At 43.5% G+C, this 20,073-nt stretch overlaps 1 protein-coding gene across 2 annotated transcripts in view; it reads left to right on the forward strand.

The window, feature by feature from the left end:
* The window catches only part of LOC106563218 (leucine-rich repeat transmembrane neuronal protein 4), a 159,675-nt gene extending 139,853 nt beyond the window's left edge, over positions 1 to 19,822 (forward strand). For both annotated transcript variants that reach the window (XM_014128576.2, XM_045690005.1), the window contains exon 3: positions 14,051 to 19,822. In XM_014128576.2, coding sequence (XP_013984051.1) covers positions 14,051 to 14,353 — 303 coding nt within the window. In that variant the 3' untranslated portion in view covers positions 14,354 to 19,822. The remainder of the gene's footprint in view (positions 1 to 14,050) is intronic.
* Positions 19,823 to 20,073: the final 251 nt, after the last annotated feature.

Below are 20,073 nucleotides of genomic sequence, written 5' to 3' on the forward strand. Positions count from 1 at the left end.
CAGTGTGGGAGCAGAGTGATAAGCCAACGGTGGGCTGGCGCGTGAAGGGGGCAGCGCTCTCATTTTTTAAAATTGTGCGTATGTGAGTGCACACGTGCGAGGAGCATGTGTGTGTACTTGTGTGTGTGTCTATGTAGAGTGGAGTGAGGCAGAGTTATCCGTGGGGTGTCAGAGACCTGTAATCAACACTGCAGTGCACATAAAGGGAGGGGCGGTCATTAAGGAATTAGCGGGAGGGTAGCAGCTTGTTTAGAGAAACACTTGTTTAGAGAAACCTAACACAATGGTAAATCTAAGGTAGCGCTATAGGTACATCATGGCGGCGTGTGTACAGCGCGAGGCTCGGCGTCTACCCAGATTTTGCGAATTAGCTGTAATTTACTTAATAGTTCTTGGTTTATTCACTCAGTACAGCCTGACGTACACTTTATATAGCCGACAAGAACTCCTTGATATTGGAACACAACGCACAAAGAGAGTTTTTGACAACTTACAACTCCACTGGAGATCGCGAAGACGCCCCGGGAGACCGAAACATCGCAGAGAGGAAGTGCCCAGAAGCAGTGTCGAGATCGTAAACAAAGGCGAGGGAAGCGGGGTGGCCTCTGAGCTAGGCAAAAGCTAACCCCACATCATCTTCCACTACCTAGCCTTTTCCTTGCTAACGTCCGGTCACTGACGAACAAAATGGACGAAATACGACTAACAATCATCTCACAAAAAAGGATTATGGATTGCAGCGTCATGATTTTCACGGAAACGTGTCTAAACAACAGCATACCCGACAACGCTATTGGGCTAGAGGGGCGCGACTTCTTCAGGGCTGATCGTCCGGCAGAGGACTTTGGTAAGATCTGAGGAGTTGGTCTGTGCATTTATGTAAACAAAGCATGGTGTACAGACAGTAACATAACCGGGAGTCACTGCTCAACCAATCTGGGGTACCTGATGATTAGGTGCAGGCCTTTCTACTTGCCTCTGGAGCTTACATCCATTGTTGTTACTGCAGGCTACATACCTCCGGATGCTAATGCTAAACCAGCAATGAAAGAACTGCAGGTTGCTATTAGAGGAGACAATACACTAGACCACGTGTATACAAACAGGCTTACAAAGCCATTCCCCTCCCCCACATGGGACAGTCTGATCACCTTTCACTGGTCCTACTCCCCAAGTATTTACTCCTCATTAAACATGTGAAACCATCAGTGAGGACAGTCAAAGTGTGGCCAGAGGGGTCAGACTCATTACTACAGCACCAGTTTCAACACACAGACTGGAGATTGTTTGCCCCTCAGGCCACCCTTGACTCCCATAAGGACATTCAAACATATGCTTCTTCCGTTCTGGATTACATCAACATCTACATCAACAATGTCACCACCCATAAATTAATAAAGACCTTCCCCAACCAGAAGCCTTGGATGAACAGAGAGGTCCAACTACTACTAAAGGCACGCAACACTGCATTCAGATCTGGCGATATGGAAGCCTTCAGCTCATCCAGGGCCAACCTGAAAAAGGGCATCAAGATGGCTGAGGATTGAGGAGCACTTCAACAACAACTCCGACCCTCAATGCATGTGGCAGGGCATCCAAGCCATCACAGACTACCACCCAAAAAACCCTGCCCCCACAGCCAACAATGTCTCCATCACCGACGAGTTAAACAGGTTCTATGCTCGCTTCGATAGGGACAACAAAGATCCAGCCATCAAAGCTGACTTCCCCCTCAGACTATCCATCACAGATGTGTTGTCTGCACTGAGCAGGGTGAATGCACGCAAGGCTGCTGGTCTTGATGACGTCCCCGGTCGTGTGCTCAGAGCATGTGCTGGGCAGCTGGCCGAGGTCTTCACTGACATTTTCAACCTGTCATTGGCCCAGGCCTGTCATTGGCCCAAACTCCATGACCTAGTGATCAGCCCCTCTCTCTGTAACTGGATTTTGGACTTCCTAACCAACAGACCCCAGTCTGTCAGGTTAGACAACTTCACCTCCTCAACCCTGAACCTGAACACCGGTGTGCCACAGGGCTGCGTGCTGAGCCCCCTCCTGTACTCCCTCTTCACCTACGACTGCATTCCTATACACGGTTCCAACACCATCGTCAAGTTCACAAACGACACCACGGTGGTAGGCCTGATCAGTGACAATGACGAGTCAGCCTATCAGGGAGGAGGTCAAGCATCTGGCTGCATGGTGCGCTGACAACAACCTGGCCCTCAATGCAAAGAAAACCAAGGAGCTCATTGTGGATTACAGGAAGTCTAAAAGCTGCAGCCACGCCCCAGTTCTCATCGATGGCATTGAGGTGGAGCGTGTGCCCAGATTAAAATTCCTGGGTGTCTAAGATCCTAGTGAACTTTTACCCCTGCACGGTCGAGAGCATTCTGACAAACTGCGCCACAGTGTGGTTTGGTGGATGCTCCGTGGCCGACCGGAAGGCCCTGCAACGGTTGGTGAAAACCGCCCAGCACATCACTGGTGACCAGCTCCCTGCCATTGTAGACCTCCAGCGCAAGCGGTGACTGCGTAGGGCGTGCGACATCATCAGGGACACTTCACATCCATGCCACAAACTGTCCTGCTACCATCAGGCAGGCCGGTACAGGTCTCTACGTTCCTGCACTAGCAGGCTCAAGAACAGTTTCTTTCCAGCTGAACTCTGTGACACGGCACTAGCCATATCCACCTGCCCTCCGCTTAGTACTGCCTCTCAGGGACCTTGTTGCATTACTCTCTATGCACTCTTCACGGTACTACTGGACTCTGATATTGCTTTGCAAAGTCTGATTAAGGACATTATTCAGTTGAACATGTACATGTCTACCTCGGTAACTTCATTGCTGTATTCCTGCATTTCAGTTGCTTGCCTCATTGCACTTTCAATTTGCCTTCACTGAACATTTATACTTCCCATTTAATAACATACATTGTGCTTAATTGTTTCACTTGTACATTTTTTGAACTTTTTTATGTGCACTTCTGGTCAGATGCTAACTGCATTTCGTTGTACTGTACTTGTTCAATGACAAAGTTGAATCTAATCTAGGTTCAGGGATGTGTCAGAAATATTTTTTGTATTTTCACTATCTCTATTATCGGCGCACTTGCTGGGGTTTGTATTGAAGGGTTGGGTTTTGATGAATAAACAAGTTGTGGGTGTGTCGAGGCTTGAATCAGAACGTTCTCCTTGGCAAAATATGTGGTTGCTTCAAGTTGTGTATTTACGGCCTTTTATGTATTGCCTTGGAATTAACTCCAATTCCAATGTTAGTCCGTTATAGTTTGTTAAATAGCTTACAGAAACGAAATAACAAAATATAGACCTATCTTTGCTAAATACCTTTAACTTAAACACATTTGCTGTCCACATTGTTCTAAGTAATTGCATGGGTTCAATAGCCTTCGCGCTGATATAGGGGCTAGCCAACTGTAAATTGCATTATGGCTGAGCATGGACATGCCAAACATTGTCAGTAAGCAAGATTACATTAATTATTGATAAGGCATAAAAAGAGAAGGAATAATTCAAATAAAATTCTAATCAAAATGAAACTACAAATAGGCTATGTCACATTTTCAGGCACCATCATTTCTCCCAGTGGGCATATAATATTAAAACAATGCAGGCTATGGAGAGTTTTTTATGCACATCCATACATTTCACAGTAGCTGGAAAAAGATCCTATACAAATAGAACTGTTATACTGCTCCCAAATAGGCCTTTGTTTTATGAACATAATCGGAACCATCTTACAGATCAGATAGCACTCATTCACACATCTCCAGAAGTTGCATTGCCAGCGCGCCACAGATGTTGTCACTTAAAACCAGGAAGGTGAATCATTCTAATCAGGTTGGCTGTAATCAAATTGAACAAAATTGAAAACCATTTTTTTTTAATTGTTGCAAATGCTTCCATTGATCATCCTTGAAATGTTTCTACAACTTGATTGGAGTCCACCTGTGGTAAATTCAATTGATTGGACATGATTTTGAAAGGCACACACCTGTCTATATAAGGTCCCATAGCTGACAGTGCATGTCAGAGCAAAAACAAAGCCATGAGGTTGAAGGAATTGTCCGTAGAGCTCCGAGACAGGATTGTGTCGAGGCACAGATCTGAGGAAGGGTACCAAAAAATGTCTGCAGCATTGAAGGTCGCCAAGAACACAGTGGCCTCCTTCATTCTTAAATGGAAGAAGTTTGGAACCACCAAGACTCTTCCTATAGCTGGACACCCCACCAAACAGGGCAATCGGGTGAGAAGGGCCTTGGTCAGGGAGGTGAATGCCAAGCGTCATGTCTGGAGGAAACCTGGCACCATTCCATACGGTGAAGCTTGGTGGTGGCAGCATCATGCTGTGGGGATGTTTTTCCGCATCAGGGAGACCGGTCAGGATCGAGGGAAAGCTGAACGGAGAAATGTACAGAGAGATCCTTGATGAAAACCTGCTCCAGAGCGCTAAGGACCTCAGACTGGGGGCGAAGGTTCACCTTCCAACAGGACAACGACCCTAAGCACACAGCCAAGACAATGCAGGAGTGGCTTCAGGACAAGTCTCTGAATGTCCTTGAGTGGCCCAGCCAGAGCCCGGACTTGGAACCCGATCGAAAAACTCTGGAGAGACCTGAAAATAGCTGTTCAGCGATTCTCCCCATCCAACCTGACAGATATTGAGAGGATCTGCAGAGAAAAATGGGAGAAACTCCCCAAATACCCAAAAAGACTCAACGCTGTCATTACTGTCAAAGGTGCTTCAACAAAGTTTTTGAGTAAAGGGTCTGAAAACGTATGTAAATGTGATATTTCAGTTTTTTATTTTTACATTTGCAAAAACTTCTAAAAACCATTTTTTCTTTGTCATTATGGGGTAGTGTGTGTATATTCAAGAGGGATAAGGTTGTAAAAGGTTGTAAAAGAATGGGGGAAAATGTCAAGGGGTCTGAATACTTTCCGAATGCGGTTCGATTCCAGCCCACGCCCTTCTGGCACAAATAACATAATGCCCCCAATTGACTCGATTTAGTTAAACATTTAAAATATGGACAATCTAGCGATAGTTTCCCCCGATCTTAATAAGAAATTACCATACCAGACACTGCTATTTTGAAAACCGTTGTATTTAATGGATAACATAAATAGGAAAAAGTTGGCTACACCAGAATTTGTTTTAATTAATACAAAGTGTTTGGAAAATTGCCACAGTAAATTTGCCGTGGTAAACAGGGAAATACTTTATTTCTATTGAAACGGAATGCTTGAGCTGTAGTCGATGAACAGCATTCTTACATAGGTATTCCTCTTGTCCAGATGGGTTAGGGCAGTGTGCAGTGTGATTGCGTCGTCTGTAGACCTATTGGGGCAGTAAGAAAATTGGAGTGGGTCTAGGGTGTCAGGTAGGGTGGAGGTGATATGATCCTTGACTAGTCTCTCAAAGCACTTCATGATGACGGAAGTGAGTGCTACGGGGCGATAGTTGTTTAGCTCAGTTACTTTAGCTTTCTCTGCATCTGGTAAGACAAGGGGCGGCAGTCCATGTGTTATTTGATTATATTCCAATAGGCTACATTCTGTAGGCTACCCAATTAGCCTATCCATTGTCACATAATGGAAGGTGTGGGAACCGATAATAGGCTACAGATTGTGTTTCCCTGACTGAGTTGATGAGCTGATTTGGGCCATCAGTTGACTGACAGTGTGGATGCTCGTCCACGTTTTATAGTTAGGCTATGTATAATCTGTCAATATAGTTACGGTCTTTGGTGTGGATGGCCCTTACAGTGGGTAAGATTTCCATTGCTAAATTGTGCGCCGGCTACAGTAGCATCGGCCTACTGTACTTTCATTTTGATGCCAACATTTGAAGTCATCTTTGTTGTCAGTGTTGGGGAGTAGTGAACTACATGTAGCTCAACTAGTAAATTAACTACATTTTGCAGTAGCTTGGTGGTAGTTTAACTAAAATCGAATCTAGGTAATTCTAATCTAGGTAATGTTAAAATGGTGCCAGAGAAGAAAGCAGACGTTTTACTTGCCCCAGGCCGATTCTGTTTTTTTGTTCGTTTATTTGTGTTGTTTGTAACTTTTTAATTTATTTTGTACATAATGTTGCCGTTACCGTCTCTTATGACCGAAAATAACTTCTAGACATCAGGACTGCGATTACTCACCACGGATTAGCAGAATCCTTTTTCTCCTTTCACGACTCTGACGAGCCCGACGCAAAGGATATACTGCTTCCTCAGGAACAGGACCCAATCCCCTTGATCTGCACGAAGAGGAGGCGGAGAAAGAGGGGCTGAAGGTCAGGCTGTCTTCTGAGAATTCGTAGGCGATCGAATAAACCCCCACTTTCCTCCATTCTGCTGGCAAACGTGCAATCTTTGGAGAATAAAATCGACAAGTTACCCGGAAGATTAAACTACCAACGGGACATTAAAAACGGTCAAATCTTATGCTTCACGGAGTCGTAGCTGAACGACGACAATATCAACATACAGCTGGCTGGTTATACGACGTACCGGCAGGATAGAACAGCGGCATCTGGTAAGACGAGGGGCGGCGGTCTACATATTTTTGTAAACAACAGCAGGTGCATGATATCTAAGGAAGTCTCGAGCTATTGCTCGCCTGAGGTAGAGTATCTCATGATAAGCTGTAGACCACACTACCTACCGAGAGAGTTTTCATCTATTCTTTGTAGCTGTTTACATTGAATGAGCTGTATTCTGCCATAAGCAAACAAGGAAACGCTCACCCAGAGGTGGCGCTTCTAGTAGCTGGGGACTTTAATGCAGGAAAATTTAAATCTGTTTAACCAAATTTCTATCAGCATGTTAAATGTGCAACCAGAGGAAAAAGAACTCTGGACCACCTATATTCCACACACAGAGATGCATACAAAGCTCTCCCTCACCCTCCATTTGGCAAATCTGACCTGCTTACAAGCAAAAATTAAAGCAGGAAGCACCAGTGACTAGATCAATAAAAAAGGTCGGAGGAAGCAGAAGCTAATCTACAGGACTGTTTTTCTAGCACAGACTGGAATATGTTCCGGGATTCCTCCGATGGCATTGAGGAGTACACCACATCAGTCATTGGCTTCATCAGTAAGTGCATCAATGACGTCGTCTCCATAGTGACCGTACGTACATACCCCAACCAGAAGCCATGGATTAAAGGCAGCATCCGCACTGAGCTAAATGGTAGAGCTGCCGCTTTCAAGGAGTGGGACTTATAAGCTTATAAGAAATCCCGCTATGCCCTCCAACAAACCCTCAAACAGGTAAAGCCTCAAAACAGGACTAAGATCGAATCGTACTACACCGGCTCTGACGCTTGTCGGATGGGGCAGGGCTTGCAAACCATTACAGACCATATATAGTACAAAAAAAATGCATGAAATGAAATGTATACATTCACTACTGTAATTCGCTCTAGATAAGAGCGTCTGCTAAATGACTAAAATGTAAAATGTAATAAAAGGAAGCACAGCCGAGAGCTGCCCAGTGACACAAGCCTAAAATATGAGCTAAACTACTTCTGTACTCTCTTTGAGGCAAATAACACTGAAACATGCATGAGAGCACCAGCTGTTCTGGAAGATTGTGTGATCACGCTCTCCGCACCCGATGTGAGTACGACCTTTAAACAGGCCAACATTCACAAGGCTGCAGGGCCAGATGGATTACCAGAACGTGTACTGCGAGCATGCGCTGATCAACTGGTATGTGTCTTCACTGACATTTTGAACCTCTCCCTGTCCGAGTCTGTAATACCAACATGTTTTAAGCAGACCACCATAGTCCCTGTGCCCAAGAACACCAAGGTAACCTGCCAAAATGACTACCGACCCGTAGCACTCACGTCTGTAGCAATGAAGTGCTTTGAAAGGCTGGTCATGGCTCACATCAACACCATCATTCCAGAAACCATAGACGCACTCCAATTTGCATACTGCCCCAACAGATCCATTCCACACTGCCCTTTCCCACCTGGACAAAAGGAACACCTATGTGAGAATGCTATTCATTACCTATAGCTTAGCTTTCAACACCATAGTGCCCTCAAAGCTCATCACTAAGCTAAGGACCTGGGACTAAACACCTTCCTCTGCAATTGGATCCTGGACTTCCTGACGGGCTATCACCAGGTGGTAAGGGTAGGTAACAACACATTCGCCACGCTAATCCTCGACACAGGGGCCCCTCAGGGGTGCGTGCTCAGTCCCTTCCTGTACTTCCTATTCACTGATGGCGGCACGACTCCAACACCATCATTAAATTTGCCGTTGACACAACAGTGGTAGGCCTGATCATCGACAACAACGAGACAGCCTGTAGGGAGGAAGTCCGAGACCAGGCCGTCTGGTGCCAGGACAACAACCTCTCCCTTAACATGATCAAGACAAAGGAGATGATTGTGGATAACAGGAAAAAGAGGACCGAGCTGCAGTGGAGCAGGTTGAGAGCTTCAAGTTCCTTGGTGTCCACATCACCAACAAACTAACATTGTCCAAGCACACCAAGACAGTTGTCAAGAGGGAACGACAAAACCTATTCCCCCTCAGGAGACTGAAAAGATTTGGCATGTGTCGTGTCTTTGGCTATGCCGGATTAAGTGATATGACATGCTATTCTATAAAATCCTTTCTCTGTAATTAATATTACCTGATTGAGCTAATCATGTAAATGTAATTAACTAGAAAGTCGGGGCACCACGAAAGAGTGTTTATAGAGCTGTTATCGTTTGAATAAACTCTGAAAGACCTAGGAATATTTTACATCAATAGCAGTCAATATTAATCGTCACCTTATTCAGTCTCATCTGAAAGTTGTAAATTATTGGTTATCTTCACGAACCCTGGCTAACAAGTTGAATCAGCAATACAAAATTGGGTTTAATTATTTATTTACCAAATACCTAACTAATCACACAAAATTACATAGAATACAAATTATGTCATACAGAAAACGTCCCTGGTGGACGGAACCTGTATGAGGCTTGTTACACAAAGAGAGGGGGTTGGGCTTGAATGAAAGAGCGGGAAGATTGAGGAACAAAGTGAGAAGCTGTGCTATCGCAAATACAGTATCTAATGCATTTTAAATTGCTGCCCATTTTGAAAAGGAAAATGCAATAAATATTTACTCTGAGCTGCGCTTCGGTAGGTTGGTCGTAGATGCTGGCCATGTTGGCCAACAGAGATCTTCCTGTCCTCGGAAGAATGTCTCTGGTGGTAAATTGGATACGTTGTAGTGTCTTCGTTGTGTGTTAGACTGGATACGTTGTCCGTCCTTTTCTAGCCCACATTTACAGTGGCCCCTGCTAACTCAACGGCTAGGAGGTATCACTTCTCTTGTGAATAAGAGTTCAAAGTTCATACCATTCACAACCAAAGCTCACGCTGAGGTTGGCTTAGTTCTGTACTTGACATGTTAGTCCTTTATAACGCAGAGGCTGCAGACCTCACGTACCCGGAACAGAAGGTTACATTTTCGTCAAGGGCTTATAGTGGAGGGGGAGAAGGGTGTGTTTCATAGTTTATAACCCATGTCTCTTCACAGGGGCGGGCCACTGATTGAGCAGGCCTCTAACCTTATGAAAACCCAATTCTCTCATTTGGAAGCTAAAATTACATTTAATCTTCTAACAAACAGTTTCAATATCAAACATTTCAATTGCACAATACCATGTGAATCTGATAACTAGAATGTGTAGACTTTCCCAGATACAGTTTATGTCCTCCTGTCATCCGTCATAATGTCTCAGATGACAACCGAACTGACATCCATACTCATTAAATACCAACGCATATTTCCAACTGGTTCTATTACCGAAATATGGTTCCTTTCCCCCCACTTTTTTGATGTTCCCAGACTCTCTATGTTTAACAAAGGCTATTCGAGAGTCCTTCAGTAGAGTCAGAGAGGGGAAGGAAGAAAGGTATTTATGGGGGGTCATAAACCTTACCCACAGGCCAACGTCATGACACATGGGTCCTCAGATCCTCAAAAGTTTCTACAGCTGCACCATTGAGAGTATCCTGACTGGTTGCATCACTGCCTGGTATGGCAACTGCTCGGCCTCCGACCGCAAGGTACTACAGAGGGTAGTGCAAATGCCCCAGTACATCGCTGGGGCCAAGCTTCCTGCCATCCAGGACCTCTTTATCAGGCGGTGTCAGAAGAAGGCCCTAAAAATTGTCAGACTCTAACTACCCTAGTCATAGACTGTTCTCTCTGCTACCGCACAGCAATAGGTACTAGAGCGCCAAGTCTAGGTCCAAGAGGTTTCTAAACAGCTTCTACCCCCAAGCCCTAAGACTCTTGAACATTAGTAAAATGGCTACACAGACTATTTGCAGTGCCTCCCCCCCACCCCCTCTTTACACCACTGCTATTCTCTGTTGTCGTCTATGCATAGTCACTTTAATAACTCTACCTACATGTACATACTACCTCAACTAACCGGTGCCCCCGCACATTGACTCTGTATCGGTAACCACCTGTATATAGTCTTGCTATTGTTATTTTACTGCTGCTCTTTAATTACTTGTTACTTTTATCTCTTATTCTTATCCGTATTTTTTTATTAACTGCATTGTTGGTTAGGGGCTTGTAAGTAAGCAGTTCACTGTAAGGTCTACACCTGTTTTATTTGGCGCATGTGACTAATAAAATTTTATTTGATTTTCAGTAGTTAATTACTTTCTTGCCATGTCACGGTGTAGCTAACTATTAGAACTACTGTACACACTACTTTTTGTGCAAATTCTTTTATAAAATATGGGCGAAGAAGGCAAGAATTTCCTTTATTTATTATTTTTTTTTACATCAGATCTCCCTAATTCTCACTTGATACATTATTTTTGTGTTTAATAGGGTAAATTACACATTCTGTTACCATATGACGCCAATGTGATGTCTTGCAATTTGTAGTCTACGACATTTCAGATTTACATATGATATTTTTTCACGCAATAGTTTGGATGATTTACAAAATGTACAAAAAAATTACAATTTTCACTAACAAAAAATAACTGACCTTCCTAGTTAAATAAAGGTTAAATAAAAATGTTGTTACTGAATTGTATACAAACGCTACTTCTAGCTGACCCCTGACAGAGATTCAAAATATTTTTTCAGATATTCAAATCCTCCGGCTGCAGGATTATTTTCGGGTCAAATTAAGATGGTACATGGTTCGCTTCCCTCTGGGGCCATGCTTTGTTTTTGTAAATCTGATGATGTTTGGCTAAACTCCCCCTCAGACAGTTCTGTGTGTTTTCTCTGGGCTGAAAGCCTGTCTGGTGTGCTCCATGTGATAGATGCCCCCAGTACAACTTCTGTGCCGACTACGCATGCACGCTAGGAAAGGACAACATGCAATATGAAGACTCACGGACTAACAAAGTGAAACACACATGGCAGTATAAGTACTGTATCAAAACAGCACTCTGGGACACAATGCTTAACTATTTTCATGACAAGTGAATAACATTGCATTAAATATATAAATCCCGTTTAAATACATTATGGTAATGTATTTCCACACTGTATTGTTTTTTTAGCAGTTGCAAATGACAGTGTGTTTCTGTTCTCCACAGCACAGAGCCCTGAATGCCTCTCACCTCCTGCTTCCTGAGAGACTAACTGGAAACATAAGGTCACATTGCACATGTATGAGTGTGGGTGCGCTCTCCTCCTCTCCCCTTTGCTACAGTATCCTAGTGCCCAGACAGACTGACGAGGCAGAGCTGAGAGGACAAAGTGAAGTTTTTTGTCAAACTGGTCCAAGTTTCCTAAAGCCAAGGGGAAACATTTCCCAGAAAAGAAACACCACGTCCCAGCTGCAGAGAAACTCAGTGAAACTGCATTTATGGAGTGTGTGTGACTGGGGATTTATTGCGTTGGGCACTGGCAGCTCCTCATAGCTATATCTCTGTGGGATTATGTACAGGGTAAGAACATAATGTTGCTACAGTGAAAATATATTTCTGACAAATCTTGAATATCAATTAATGGGGATTTTTTTACCTCCTTAGAAACAGACAAAAATAACAATGTAAGCCTATTAATCTGGTTCATCACACCAAATGTATCAGTCTGAGATTTACACCTAATTCTATTAAGGTCCACCTCTCTGAGCAGACAATTCAATCACAAAACGCTGAGGCCAGAGACTACTGTGGATATGCTGCTAGACCTCCAGGTGTGTGTTAACATTCTCTCTCTCTCTCTCTCTCTCTCTCTCTCTCTCTCTCTCTCTATCTCACACACACACATTCCTACACACACACTTTCCCAGCACACGGGCCAGATTAATGCCCCAGCACTAGGACAGAATCCGCTGAAACGGTTAGGAGTTAATATCCGTTAATTAATTCGTAAGACCTGGGCAAGCAGGGAGATGTGGGTAGCAGAGGGGTCAGGGGGAAGGGCGGGGGGCGCAACAGAGAGAGAGGGGAGTAATCCGCTGAGTGCCAATAATGTAATGAATACAGGTCTAGCTTAATGGAGTCCATTTGAGAGAGGGGGGGGGTCTATTATAAGGGAGAGGGACACATTTGTGAAAAGAGGTCTGATATTTGCAATGTAACCTCAAAGACTATCTTTATCATACTTTTTCGGTAGTGTGTACAGTGTTTGTTTGTTAGCTGTATTTATTGACATAGCCCAATATGTTCCCAGTCAGGTCAGTGTATTGATACTTTACAGCCTAGCCAGGAATGGGAACCCATAACACCTCACTCCTTAGCAACCATATTAACTTAGCTCAGCAGGACTATATTTTATGTAGTGTATGTTCTCTTTAACCTTGCTCAAGGTTACATATGGATTGTTCTTCTAGACATAGGGGTTATTCCGCTTGTGGCAAGTCTTCTGTCTGAACGACTGATCTTACTCCGCTGACTGGGTCCATGAATTCTACTCTTACATAGACCTTGAATCTCGAGTACCCAAAGTGGAGCCTTGTTTCGTTTTTGCTCTGTCAGCCAACAGACTAGAGAACGTAGCCTATAGGAGGGCTGAATTTATGAGCCGTGCCCAGTTCCCATCATCCACCCAGACAGCACCCTTGTCATTATTTATCTCTCCCTGTTTTCTTTCTTGGTCTCCTATTTGTTGTTCTTTTTTTCTTTTTTTCTTATCACGAGCGCCATTGTAAGATCTGATTGTCTGTCACCCCTGTCAAGCACTTCATTCCCGACGACTGCCATCTCTCCCCACTTTTTTCTGGGCCCCTTTCACCCTTCGCTAATTGGTCTTTGTTAAGGCAATGAACTCAGGCAGTGAGTTGGGGAAAACGCCTGGAAGTCGCTCATCTGTTTGTTTGGAAAAGTGGTGTGTGTGTGTGGGTGGGTGGGTGGGTGGGTGGGTGGGTGGGAGGGTGGGTGGGTGATTTAGTCTCATCGTGGTTGTCTAGACTCTATGTAACTCTGCTTCAGTTTACCTGATCCTCCCTTTATGCTAGTATATGGACACATTTATATACGTGCACGGCTGCACGCATATTTGAACATGTGAATGAGCATGTTGTAGTGCATTGTGCAATTTGAGTATGCATTATGAGTCACTGGCAAGTGGAGTTCATACTGTATGACAAGACAGGCGTACGCTCACGTTGGGTAAAAATACCTCTGTTGTCTTACTGCATACATATCCATGGACCTGGCACTGAGATGACAGCCCAGTGGTAATGGTTGGATTAGTGGGTACATTTTAACATCACATTTAGGCAGTTGATACACATTGTTGTTGTTTTCCGACAAAATAATCACTGTTTGACAAAAACATTTGTTTTAATTGCAGATATTATTTTAATTATTGATGATTATTTGTTCCCATCTGCTAGTTGGTATCTAGAGGGCTTATCAGAGCAATCAACAGATTGAGATTGACATCTCTAATGTATATTTCTCTTTTTTTTCTCCCCCTCCTCTCCCTCTCCCACCTACATATAAATTCCCTTAATTACTCACACACATTCTCTCTCCCACTCTCATTCCCTGTCACCCTCCCTCCCTCCTCTACACAGGTCCCGCACCAGATGGGCACGCTGGCGTATTACCGGTACGAGCAGCCTATCGTGGACTACTGCCAGGCCCATCAGCCCCTGCGGCTCAACATGGGCTATGAGGGTCCCCCGCAGGGCCTGGAGGAGCCGGGGCCACGTGAGAGAACCACCATACAGACTGTATCGCTGCCCGCTGTGCCCTCTGCTGCCACAGTGGGGGCCGGGCCCCGCTCACCGCCCTCTATCCTCAGAGCCCCGTCCCAGGTCCCCGGTGGCCCCTTCCCTCTCCAAGAGCGCACCACCACGCTCACCTTTGGACGCTAACAACTGGAGCGAGAGTCTGTCGTTTGAGGTGGGGGGGATGCCACAGATCCACCATGACTCTTGAATAGAGGGCAAGGGAGCAAGGGGGTTCTGTGGGGCCTTTTTCGGCACATTGGCATGGGATGGCCACAAGGCGGCAGAGGTAAAAAGACGAGAACAAAAATTATCAATTTAAAAAGAGGCCATTGGCATCTGGCAACTGGAATGTGACCATTATGAAGGCTGATGCATCCTGGGAGTTCTGCTATTATCTCTTTTTCTTTTTCCAAACACTTCAAAGTGGACCTGCTACTCCCCTCGTCTTGGCTTCTGGGAAATAGAAACGTGATGCAACGTGCATGACACGTTAAAGCATCGATTTGGTTATAGCTCTGCTATATGGTTATAGCTCTGCTATATGGTGCCTGTTCCAAGGAATGGATCATGGCAGTTCTCTCATGCTGTGTTAGGAGTGAGAAAGGAATGTGCAATAAACAATATGTCTGGAGGACAAGAAAAGAAAGAGAGCAACATCATGAAACAAAATGTTTACCAGAACTCAAAGGCTCGCTCTTTTTCCCATGAAAATTGCCAGTCAGGGGTCATAATGCCATGGAAATCATTATTTCATTAAAATGAGTAAATTCTTAAAAAAGAAGAATGTTGTCGTGAGAGAAAACAAGTAGATTATTGTATTGTTTCCATACTGTATTGTCAGTATGTTCAACTATGGAGGTCAAGGTCTGAGTTTTATTCATGTGCTCATGTCGTACCAAAGATGTATTATTTTATGTACAATAATAGCATTTGTTTATACTTTTTGTTTCTGAAAACATAACTGGTACACATTAAATACATGCATTAGATGGTTTACCTTTTTATAAATGTACGTCTGCCATCTGCATACAGTATGTACAACCAAAACACATAATAATCTACAGAGGCTGCCGAGTCAAATGTCTGTAAATGGTTGAGAGAGCCTACTCAGTTATCATTACGAAAAGACAATTTTATGGAGTCCGATTGAAAATGTAGGAAGCATGTGCAATGGGGTGTCAAGATTTGGCAGCTGGCTCGAGTTGGCCCACCAGATTATACTATCTATGGTCTGACTAATTCATGAGATGTATATCTATTTCATTAAATACTTTTAAATGGAATTGCTGGATGTGAAGTGTTCGGGCAGAATTAAGGTATTTTAAATGCTGATGCTTTGCAATGCTCAATTTGATCAAATTGGGCAAAGCAATGAACAAGGAGGTAGGTAGGTCCTTCGAGGGGGTCAACTAAAGGTTGAATCTCTTACCACCTGTAAAGGCCTAACTAACCATTTTATATATTTCATTTCTAAAAACAATGCTTGATTTTCTTGCAACTGGCCTGTTTGTGAGGTAAGCGGCAGGTATGCTGGTGGATTGGTGATGTACTGCTCCTGTGCTGCCCTCTCCTCTCTACTCCCTTAGAAACACAGCAGACAAAGAGCCCAGTGCCTCACGGGGGCTTGTTGGGCTGACTGACTGGCACGTTGATGCGTCTTTGACATCCAGATGAACTCATTGACTGTGGTGGACTACCACTGGGGATGGATATTGCCTGTTAAAAACACAGCCCTTTGCCAGCAAGTGTGCCTGACTGTGTTTGAACTCCAACCAGATGAATGTGGACACTGTCTCTGTCACCCATGAGCACTATTGGACATCCTTTACCGTCGATTGATGGAGTTGATGATGGACTGGATCCTTTGTTGTGGTGGCTTTTAAACAGGCATTCCCCACCCCTCACTCCCTATGTCCAAATCAAACACACACACTGCTGTCATTTTTTTATCTCTCAAGTTCAACACCCTGAGGTCTGTATAATGGAGGAGGGAGCACATCAAGCCACCTATGTACATGGCTCCCCATGAAGGAGAAAGCCTGAGAGGGCAAAGAGAAGGGAGGTCCAGGAGACCGCCGGCCGAGAGGTGTGCTTTTTTGTATGTTTCTTGATCGGAAGCAAAAGTGTACATTTTTGAGATGATCAATGATGTCAAGCAATTCTATAAAAAGACTACATCAAAAGGACAAAATCCTTTGGGACTTATTTATCTTGTAAATAGAGAATCTTTAAAAAGGAAAAAGTTACGTATTTTGCTTCTTCTGAAACACAAACTGCTTGTGGCCAGAAGAGGAGCCTTATCCACGAGTCGGAGTGAGGGGGGGGAGTCTGTCCAGAAGATGGCTTTGGGAGGGAGATGATGATTCCCACCATATCCTCTCCTCTCAATGTTTTAATTATAAATATTTTTCTACCTGCTCCCACCTCCCTCCAGCATGTCACTATTCCTGCAAACATTGTCCATCACTGAGGTTATTACTAATGTCTCAAAGTCACACCCCTACCAGAACCACACATGACAAGGAATTTGGGAGCAATATCATTAAGATTTGAAGTGTCAAAGGTACAAAGGGATAGTATATCATTCAATTCTGGCCTGTAGTAGAGTATTTCAAATAAATCAAATAAATATAATTTTATTGGTCACATGCACCCCCCCACAAAGTATTGGTTGCATTACAGTGAAATGCTTACAAGCGTATTCCCAATAGTGCAGAATTTTAAAGTCAGACAAATATTTGCTAAATAAAAAAAGGAAATAGTAACACAATAAAAACAATAATGAAGCTACAAGAACTACCAGTACCGAGTCAATGTGCAGGGGTACGAGGTAGTTGAGGTAATTGAGGTAGTACAGTATGTAAAGCAGGTAGATGTAAAAGTGACTAGGAAATCAGGACATAGTAACACAGAAAATAATAGTACAATAAAAACTGTAATGAGGCCATGTACAATGAGTACCAGTACCGAGTCAATGTGCAGGGGTACAAGGTAGTTGAGGTAATACAGTATGTACATGTGGGTAGGAGTAAAAGTAACTAGGCAATCAGGATATATAATAAACAGAGTAGCAGCTGTTCAGGCCGCTGTTACTATTAATTTTTTCTTTTATCAACCCCATGTTCTCGTGTATGACTCGTTTTCAGTATGCCTGAGATACAGTATGTTATTTCTACTAAAGTCGTTTTTTTTAAAGGGTTTTTGTTGTGCCATGATAACTTTGTTTCATTTAATAATTTACCAACCCCCAAGCAAAAACACACAGATAATGCTCTGATAATTATATCATGATCTAGAAGAGTTTTGAGATACTGTATGCCCCACATATTACATACAAACTGTTGGTTTACTCAAAATGGTTTCTGACTACAGTGCTGGTTTGAGTTGACCTTGTAGTAAATGTTGTGCCAATGTCTTTACAAATGGGACGTCCCACTCTTAGTTCTAGCAATGTCTTGTCTTGCCTTGCTCTTTAAACCTCCCCTGCCCCCTGCCATCTCCTGGCCTGGATATCATGTCTGCCTTTGGTGAACCTTTTTTATAATGTTCTATTTCTGTCCGCATGCTGACGGTTGGGCAAACCACGTCAAATATAAGGGTGTGCACTGAACGAGAAACAGATAGTATAGAGCTAGACTATTTCCTGTCTGACATGCCCTAGAACCACAAGCATGTGTTTCCACACACACGCTGGCCACTTTGGTGTCTCTCAAGCAAGCTGTTCACTGACCCCTCTGTAGCTCATCCTCTCCAGAGTAGATGTCTCCAGCCCCATGGGCCCTCCAGTCTCCATGCTGTCTTTATGCACATTGCAGAAAGAGATGCTTGTGTTGGACGAGGCTATACTCCAGAGAGAGGCTTCCCTCTTCTATTATGGTAACACATTTCCAGACCAATTATCATTAGTTAGTGTCTTCATTAATATGTTTCCTTGAACAGTAATCACTCAACAGCAGTCCAACAACGATCAAAATTATACGTAATTAGAAGTTTAAATGGAGTTATGGTGATCACAATTAAATTAGTGACTAAAAAGTCATCGGTTTACCATGATCTACATCCCTGATAAGGCCATTGGAATAAAAGGACCATGCTGTCTTTTGTCCCATTTTTCTAATGTCGTACTGTACGGGGGCTTTCAGCAGAGGGGATGCATGTAACTTGTGCAAGTTTAAGCTGAACTTCAGGAACGTCTGTGCTAGCCCAGCAACACCAACAGGCTTTGTTTTTTCTCTGCCTTGTTTGTTTTGGGATCTGTTCCCCCCTCTACCGCAACCCTCTGAGTTCTGGCTCAAATCCCTTTTGGGAACTGATTTAGCTGAAGGGAGGGTGAATGAAGGTCTGAAGTATTGCAAGGAAGCCTTTCATATTTCCGTGTCTATGCTCAGAGGAATGGCTAAATACAAATCTCTAGGGGAAAGAGGGATGAGGCAAGAGAGATGGGGGGAAAGGGAGGGAGGGGAACGAGAAATAGAGAAAATGGAGGAAAAAAAGAACAGAAATGACGAAAAGGTGTAAGAACAAGAGAATTGTATTGTATTTGGTCAAAACAAAGGTTTTGCATCCCATGCACACCAGGGGATGCTATCCTAACACCTTGGTACACATGTACAGTACCCCATTAACACATTGGATGAGGCACCTGCATCCTCCTAAATCACTGCTGGTGCACCCCAAGTTTATGTTGTCTCAAACCTGGCCCTTACATCTCACCACGGCTCTGGACTCTGCAGCGCTTCACCTCCCTGCCATCAACACAACACATTCCCTCTTCCAGTTCACCTGAAGCCAACCGCAGAGATTCAATGACTTCTAAGTCATTACCTGATAAATACGTTTGAAAAATTAATTCCCAGCCAGATGTGGCTTTGCGTCATCTTCTCATCTTCTCTATTCCCTCCTGAACTAAGGCATTATACAGTTACAGTATAGAGACCCTATAGGGCCTCTGTAGGGCCCAGAGCATGTGGAGACCTGAGGCTTACAGGACAGTAGGAGAAGCTCTTACATCATTAGCTGGAAGTCTTTGCCCTTTGGCATAAGCAATGGTTACAAACCAGGGTCAAGACAATAGGGGTTCTAAGCATAACCATTAACCTCTGTCAGAGATAGAAACTATTTAGGTCTAACAAAGCATGTTTAAACCACTAATTGGATTTATGTGAACAGAATAAGAAAAGGAACACTAATTTCATATAGAATCAATTTTGCTGTGTAGAGATGTGAACGTGACGTAAAACTGACAGAAAGCAATATTATCATATTCTTTAATTCCTTACTTGCTCCAAGCTTCTCCACATCCTCCCCTCCCACCAATATCACTTGTTCTTTCCCATCATATTTCCATGTGAGTTTCTGCTTTTCCCTCTCATCTATCTCCTACTGACGGCATTGATTTCTGTGGGATGTAAATATGAGCTGCATTGTTTATTCTGTAGTTGGTTTGTTGTTGTTTTGGTTTCAATTCTTATTTTCTGTGCTCAGACCTAAAGCGGTGTTGTGGAGACCAGGTCCAAACGCAAAATATGGCTTCTCTTTGAGTATATTATTGTCAGAAAATGTTTTGTAAAAATTTTGATGACGAAATCAAAAATAAAGAAATTTAAAGGTTAATATTTGTGATGCCATGTTCCTCTGTGTTGTTATTGTTGTGTAACTCCAAATCATATAACCACCAATTATGATGTCTCAATACCATGTTCTATACAGTACATACAGTTGAAGCCGGAAGTTTACAAACACCTTAGCCAAATACATTTAAACTCAGTTTTTCACAATTCCTGACATTTAATCCTAGTAAAAATTCCCTGTCTTAGGTCAGTTAGGATCACCACTTTATTTTAAGAATGTGAAATGTCAGAATA

The sequence above is a fragment of the Salmo salar genome, chromosome ssa11, assembly GCF_905237065.1.
Source record: "Salmo salar chromosome ssa11, Ssal_v3.1, whole genome shotgun sequence".
Taxonomy (NCBI): domain Eukaryota; kingdom Metazoa; phylum Chordata; class Actinopteri; order Salmoniformes; family Salmonidae; genus Salmo; species Salmo salar.